Below are 7771 nucleotides of genomic sequence, written 5' to 3'. Positions count from 1 at the left end.
CTACAATGTGCAACAGTGGATAAAGGCACACTGCACATCCACTAATACATGTTGTGACAGAGTAAAACTTGATACCTACCCGCTGCTTTTAAAAATCCATGCATGCATTTTCATTTAAAAACATATTGCTCATAAAATCATCTAAATCTGAGGGGTATATTTTCATTACATTTCATTAAAACACATCACGTTAGAATTGGTGTTTTGCAGGACCGGAAGTGCTTCTGCTGGATGTTCAGATGAATTTGGAAACTTCACACAAGTTACCCGTATGATGCTACATTTTTTTGTACCTTTCCCCATCATCCTTCACTTCACCTCTGGGTCATCCATTCACCTGTTGCTCCTGAACACCACTGGAACGAACTGGTTAATAAAATATTCAACTTTTATGTTGGGCAGTGGTCATTTGAACCAAGTAATGACTTCACAGTGTTCACAGATTATTCTTTTAGATTAGAATGAGGATTGAACGTTTTGGCCATTGAGGGACAGGAGATATTTGTGAAGGTTTTATTTTATTAATTTATTTCAAAACAGTTACGGCAATCGTACAAAACACTGTTTAATTGAAATTGCTTGGAAATATCTACAAAAACTTTGAACCAGGATGATCCATCACTGCAACAAAAAAAATCATACATTTGTTGTGCATACAAAGTAGAGCCAAAATGTAACCAGCAGCTGTTGTGATTGACAATGACAATAAACAGATCATTAAGCATGTACAGTCCTGTCCACTAACAACTGTTTTAAACTGGAACCTGTCTGTTGACAAAAATAGCCTCTCCGTCAGTCCCACAGACGAGACATTGTCCGAGTACATCCAAACTGTTCACAGATAGCGTCTGGCTGGGCAGCATGTGAGTCGTCTCCAGACGGCCTTTGCTGGAGTCTCCACTGAGCCAGGCGCTGATCAGGGACTGGTTCCCTCCGGCTGGGGCCATAGCACTGCGAGATATCATGCTGGTGTTCCTGCCACCTGGAAAACATGATAAAACAATTTCTATTAACACTTTTAAATAGTATTATGATGTTGATATCTCAGCTTTTTAGCTTTACTTTATCTGCATCATGCTAGCTGACTCGGTGTCTTTGTGGTCGCTTTGACACCCAAAAGACAAGAACTGGAGTTGTATGATAAGCACAGGAAATATAAAAATATCTCTTGATAAATATAGAAGCTGCGGTTTTATCATATCATAGCGCTCTCAAATGTTATTGTCACCTCATGATAAAGTTATTTGCTGATAAAATGTGGTGACTAGTTTGGGTTTTTGGTGTCCAGAGGTCACTGTTCACAGCTTGAAAGAGAAATACTCAAATAGATTACCTAGAAATATCTTTATCATCTCAGACACATTCTTGCATCAACCCTTCAATTGTTATTAATCGTTCACTTTTACTTTAAAAAAATGAGACCATACATTATTCTAGAGGGGCTCAGGTGTCTAGAAGAGCAAATGTTTTGTATAGTTTCCCATCAACCTGTACTTTAATGTCCTGTGATGGGACGAGGCCACTTGATAACCACAGTTACTCACCGACAGGGTTAGGGTTGGAGGGCTACCCTTTTCAAAATATTGTTTGTAAAGTTCTTGCTGGCTAAAGTAAAAAGTAAGCAGAATAATTGGACATGCCTTGTAAGAATGAGGGCATGTCTGACTGCGAGGACGTCTCCCAGTGCAGCAGTGAACCGTCCTCGGAGCATGTGAACAGATGATCTGGGTTGGTCGGGTGGAAGTGGACTTCCCACACTGTGCAGAAAACCAAAGAACAAACAAAGTAAAAACCATGCAAAGAGTGGAATAAAACTCGAGCTCTGATGATATAAATATAAAGTTGTATGTTTAAATTTAATCATCTGCCCACAATAAAGTCTTACTTTCAGCAGAGTGTGCCTCCATGAGTGAGAAGGGTGTGTTGCCTTGTCTCACATCCCAGACACACAGCATGCCGTCCTGCCCTCCCGTGGCCACAATGTGCTGCTGGTTTGGATGTCTGTCCACGCAGTGCAGGGGGACTCTGTCTCCTGACCTGGAAGGTAAAAAGGTATTTGTCTGCATGCATTTTGGGATTCAATTTAAATCTCTGAGTGACGCCTGTAACATATTAGTTTAACCACATCCTCTGACTTTCTAATTATCTGATGTAGTCACCTTTACTTGCTTTCTAACATTCATACCAGATTGCTGAAGGATGTCTTGCTCCATCTAAACATGATTAAGAATTAATGAACCCAATTGGACCACATTGAAATTATATTTCACTTATGTTTCTGGGATAACAAACTGGAATGACTCATAGTGTGCTTTTTATGTTTGTTTAGGTGCGTTTCTGTTGTCTCCTTTGTAATGGACCTTCTTTTTATCCATTGTGATTATTATTCTAGTCAGTTGTGGACAGTTGTAGCCTGAGGGTGGGACTAGGTGGTGCGATGGATTGGGAGGATGAGAAAAAAGCCTGTTATCCTCTGCCAGTTCAAGGCGGTATTATTACGCCTCTGTTACATTACGTCTTCTATGTAAAACACACAGAGGCGGAATGGTGGGGCGAAGTGGTTCCGCCTCTGAGCCCGCATCTGAGTTAGTAACAGAGGCGAAACAGCGTCGTGTGTGTATATGAAGCCGCACAGTTTGTTTAAAACAAAACAGGAAAAATAAACTTGAATAAAAGTAATGTTTTGGGTAGAACTGAAGAGATCTTACAGGGAGAGGATCTGTGAGGGTGAGTTGCTCTGTTGTCTGAGGTCCCACAGCTTGAGCTGTCCGATAGAGTTCACTGTCAAAATCTCTGTTGTCCTCAAGTACGTCGCAGCATGGATTGTGCTGCTGTCTGCATTCTCTGGAAATAGTAAAATAGTCCGATAAAAAGTCTCATTATAGTCTTTCCACATGACCTGAAAATGCCATCATATGATAAGAATAGTACTTTATAACATGAAGGTTTAATCTTAGCCTCACCTATGACTCGGTTCACTCCCTCGTGGTCACTTCTGAAGACGATAATCCTGCCGTCCTCACCCACTGTGACGATCTCAGGACTGCTGCACACAACGCCAGTGCAGGGAGCGTTGTCACAGGGGTAACGATGTGCTCTTTCCCAGCGCTGAGAAACTGACATTGTCTGCAGTCAAAAGAGAAGACATCAGAAATTTGAATGTTTAATGAACTTCAAGTACGATATATCATACCATTCAGTGATTTCCAGTGCTGTACTTCCTAGTTTGTCAAGGTGGCTAATTTCAAATTATCTTGTTGAAATAGGATTTATTAAGTCATCATAGCATACCATGAGAACATTATGCAAATTGATGTCATATGCAAGTCTTTCAAAATGAGCAAATGGTCCCAGAAATTCAGGGTGAGGGTCAAACAAGCTATTTCTTTCCTTACGTTATTTTCAGCAAAGTACAGGGTAAGGAGCAAGGTCAAATATTTGAACCATCCCAAGGTCAAATATTTGAACCATCCTCATGGATAAAAGTCTGCCCAAGGTCAGCTGTTTATGGCTGTAATCTGACCCCATGCTATAGGCTCATTATGGATGTCCTCTTCCATGGACTGATCTGAATGAGCTCTCTATATGTGCATCTAAAAGATATAACATGACCAATGTGTACCTGACTGTTTTGGTGGTGGCGGAAAATGGTGACTGCTCCTGTTGATGATGCTGTGACAATTCTGTCTTGGTCCAAAAACTGTAGAAAGACAGAAAACAACAAGTTAACACAAGGACGGTAAATTTCCCACACGTTAAAAAAGCATTGATTTTGAATCAGTACTCAGTATTGGTAGATATCCTGAGTCTAGGTATCAGTTAGGGATGTGCACTTTAATCAGTTAAATGATCTTGATATTGATGCTACTGATGATGATGACATTGAGGATGTAGTTTATGCTGACTAGGATTTTCAGGATGATGATGATGATGACTATACTGATCTTGTTGAGGTTGCTGCTGCTGATTATTTAAGGAAAACAACAACAAAAACACACCCTATACACTGCCTGTCGGCACTAGTGTCCGATCGCGCTTGAAGCCGTTTGTTGGCTCTTACTGACTTTGTTCCCTCCTGTCTTGATTGTTGCCTGTGTTGTATTAACTCTCAGATGTACGTCGCTTTGGCTAAATGAAATTGTAACATTGTAACTAACCGTTAAGAATTTTCACCTGTCAATACTACCAGTTAAACGGTTAAATTAAATGTAGTCTTTTTTAAAAACACATATATATTTGGGACACACATGTTTTGTTATTGTTAGCTGAGCTGAGCCTGAGAGGAGAGCAAAATGAAACGAGCAAAAAGAAGAGCAGCGTGTGGGACTATTTCACCCAAGACGAGCACGACAATGTTAATAGTAAATTGTGCAATGCAGTTCTTACAGCGGTGGTACAAGCACAATGCAATATCACATGCGAAGCGATCTGTTTTTGTTCACATAGCCTGACTTTATCTTCAAAGTCAGAAATTGCCGGTATCCTGGAAGCCTCAATGCAACATTAGGCTTTTTTTGTTTTTTCTTGCCGTCTATTTAGTTCACACAGGGTTTGATGTGTAAAATACAGATGTGTAGGCTAAATCCTCATGTTCTCTCTCTGTTTATGCTGTTGCACATTAAAATAAACCCTTCCTTATGAAAAAAGGAAAAAAACATTTGTTGAATTAATGTTTTAATGGGTCCCAGACTTTTATCCAAACCAAAAGGTACATTTTAATCTTAACTGGTTATTTACCGTTTAGAGTATTGGTTAACCAGTCCTATCACTATTTTCAATGCTGGTACCAGGAAAGAAAACTTCAGGCCAACATTTCCACAGCAGAATAAACATAATTTTAATTTCTATTACAACCAAATACAGGCTGGTGTATTAGCTTGGATTCCCATGAGTGTCTTACCTGAAGGTCCAGAACATCTCCATCATGCTTGTGTTCACACAAAAGCTGTGGGTCTCCCTCAAATCCATCATCCATGCCAGAACTTCCATGATTCCCAATGGACCAAAGAGAAATCTTGTTGTCCTGTATAAGACACACATTTGGGTTTATTTAAGCTCATCTGAATTTCGTCTGACAGTTCTAACCAGTGGTCATACAGACTATATACTATACTGTCAGTTATCAGCCATTCGTCTATCTGAATTAGGCTGGAGTTTAGCAGACACAGCTAGGGCAGTCTTGAATAGGCAGCCTGAGTAGTAAATAACGTGTATAGTTTAACATGACACCTGTACATCAAGTGTAACTTTTGTAATGCTCTGGTTGCATGCCAAAATGACACATTAAACTTAACAACACCTCTTAATACGCGTTTTAACAGTTACAACCTACATAAAACCGCTTAATTAACAATTATCAAAATCACATTAAATTCTGACATTTCTATATGAACTCTGTCGATATAATGGATCATAAATATTTGAATTAAATGACAACTTTGCCAACCTCGTTATCCCACGAGCCAGTCGCAAAGATATCTGCTTGCTGTAAAGATGAATACGATACTGGTCGCCATCTGGTTTTACTGATTTTCTGAGACACGTACTTCGCATTTATACTCTCCATTTAAGTAAATACAGTCTCAACAACTTTAAATTAACAAAACAATTGCTAATGTTAGCTTAGCATTCATGTGGAAAACCGAACTATACGCGCCTGCTACTTCATACGTAACTACGGTGTCCCAGTGAGGTCAAACTACTAAATCAGCCGACTTTTCCCCTCACGTTTACTACTAACAATTGTGTTGGGAATTGCAGCTCTTTGAAGGGAGACGGATCTTATGGCTCAGACATGGCTCTCTGAAAAGAAAGGAGCATAAGATCCAAGGTGAGAGATTGGTCAGACCATAGACTGTATAAAACAGATAAATGACATGACAGCTCCCTAAAAGTGAAGCCAAAACATTTCGAACGCCCCCTGTTGACTGGCTGCAGTATAGGTCATAAAGCCCATCTCCTCCATGGTTATCAGATGGGACATGAGTCAAACTATAAAATCAAAATACTTAAAATAACTTTTTCTCAAACATGGTTTCTGTCATTATAGTTAGTTCTTATCATGCTGATTTATGTCAAAGCGTTCATTTTTCTGGCAAGTTTATATTTCATTTGTTATTTGATGCTGTAAAAAGGATGATTGACAGCTCTTGACAAATACGGCTCCTGCAGCAATCTGTTCCGGATTAGCAGAGTAGAGGAGGATCGGCGAGAGGAACCGTAACTAAAACAATCACTACAGTCATTGAAGTGTCCATATCTGTGAATGTTTGCTTTAGACCAACACAAAGAAGCTGTTCTGCTGTTAAACACGCCAGCGTGCCAGATCCTTGCTGTTTTTTTTGTTAAGTTAATTGTATGTTTTGGTTATCGTAAGTGGCTACGGTGGTTCCACCCACCAATCTCTACTGCGCAGCCCTGGCTCCAAATGATGTCACCACCGCAACATGGCAGTGCCTATATCGGGGCTATTTTAGCGTCAATTTCGTACAATGAGAGCAGATGGAGATGTGTCATCCATCTATACGGTCATTGGGTCAGACTTGCAAACGTGCCTGCACTATATTCTCCCGTGTCAAGACACACGCTTTTTAAACTTAAAAGGAAATGGCAGAATAATGTAGGAAAAATTACAAAGATTTGCCAATAATTTATCATACAACTCTATATGACTACAGAGATGTCAACAAAAAAATAACAAACTTGGCAGAGCATTATAATGTTGCTCACCATTGGCACTATCAAGCAGACTTTCAGACTTTATTTGTGTAGCACTTTTCATACATCTAAAATGTAGCACAAAGTGCTTTACAAGGACAGAAAATAAATAAAAACAAAATAAAAACAATCAGCATCCCAACCCCCCCAATTCACACACAAGGCTAAATGAAAACATGCTGTAAACAGAGAGCTCAATTAAAACAGCAGCTGACGAAACTGAGGAAACGCTATCATGAATTCCTAATGAGGAAACACTGAAGGTAGGATTAAAATGTTAAGACTCAAATTAGCTAAATAAAATGGTGAACATAAATAAGACAGTAAAACAAGAAAAGATTATCCATAAAAATAAACTAGAATAAAATAAGAAAACACTAAATAAGAATAAATAAATTAATATACAGTATATATAACAATAACAATAACTTTATTGATCCCCAAAGGGAAATTCACTTGTCTGGCATCTCATCTACCATTTACTGAAGAATTAAAAAGTCTGATGGCTGTGGGTACAAAATATCTTCTATATATTCGTCCACCACCGTTGTTTCTTTGGTCCATCAAGGTGTTATGAAGTAGGTGGTCCGTGTTGTTTAGGCCTCGACCTTCTTCACATGATTGAAGTCTCCTGATATTATCAAAAGTGCCTCAGGATGTTTAGTCTGTATCCTGGCAACTATTTCATGGAGAACTTCACATGGAACTCAGCAGTTGTGTGGGATGGGTTAGGGTTAGAATCAGAATCAGAAATACTTTATTAATCCGGGGAGGAAATTAGGGCATTACAGTTGCTCTGAGAGAAAGCATAGAGATATATATAAATCATAATCAAGAAAACTAAAACTAGAGACTAAATTAATAAAGGATTAAAATAAAAAAATAATACACTAAACAAATATATATGAATCACTAAAACAGACTGGAAAAGAAAAAGAAGTAAATAAATAAAGTAAAATAAAGTAAAATTCAGTTAAAACCTAGACTAAAAAGGTATGTTGTGGTGACATGATTCCCCTGCATGTGTCCTAGTATAGCAGAGTTGCAGCTGAAA

The 7771-nt window shown here is 38.8% G+C and overlaps 1 protein-coding gene across 1 annotated transcript; it reads right to left on the bottom strand.

Annotated features, from left to right (window-relative positions):
• Positions 1–536: 536 nt before the first annotated feature.
• Positions 537–5657, bottom strand: nup43 (nucleoporin 43). The gene is made up of 8 exons (XM_069657498.1): positions 5447–5657; positions 4901–5023; positions 3623–3700; positions 2964–3126; positions 2709–2844; positions 1886–2037; positions 1641–1757; positions 537–982 (listed from the first exon to the last, which is right to left on the bottom strand). The coding sequence occupies exons 1-8, from the start codon at positions 5564–5566 to the stop codon at positions 753–755; spliced, it is 1119 nt and encodes a 372-aa protein (XP_069513599.1). The 5' UTR covers positions 5567–5657; the 3' UTR covers positions 537–752.
• Positions 5658–7771: the final 2114 nt, after the last annotated feature.

Source organism: Semicossyphus pulcher, unplaced genomic scaffold (assembly GCF_022749685.1).
Source record: "Semicossyphus pulcher isolate SPU_LCO1_2020_fin unplaced genomic scaffold, fSemPul1.0.p SCAF_11, whole genome shotgun sequence".
NCBI lineage: Eukaryota > Metazoa > Chordata > Actinopteri > Labriformes > Labridae > Semicossyphus > Semicossyphus pulcher.
The sequence above is the reverse complement of the archived record's forward strand: the minus strand, read 5'-3'. Positions and strand labels throughout refer to the sequence as shown.

What these genes read in the sequence shown, in the direction of transcription:
- nup43 (XM_069657498.1), bottom strand. Translation starts at nt 5,566, where the DNA reads ATGGAGAGTATAAATGCGAAGTACGTGTCTCAGAAAATCAGTAAAACC. An exon ending in CTGGCTCGTGGGATAACGAG is followed by an intron (nt 5,024 to 5,446) that starts GTTGGCAAAGTT and finishes TGTCTTATACAG; the next exon opens with GACAACAAGATTTCTCTTTG. An exon ending in GGGAGTGAACCGAGTCATAG is followed by an intron (nt 2,845 to 2,963) that starts GTGAGGCTAAGA and finishes TACTATTTCCAG; the next exon opens with AGAATGCAGACAGCAGCACA.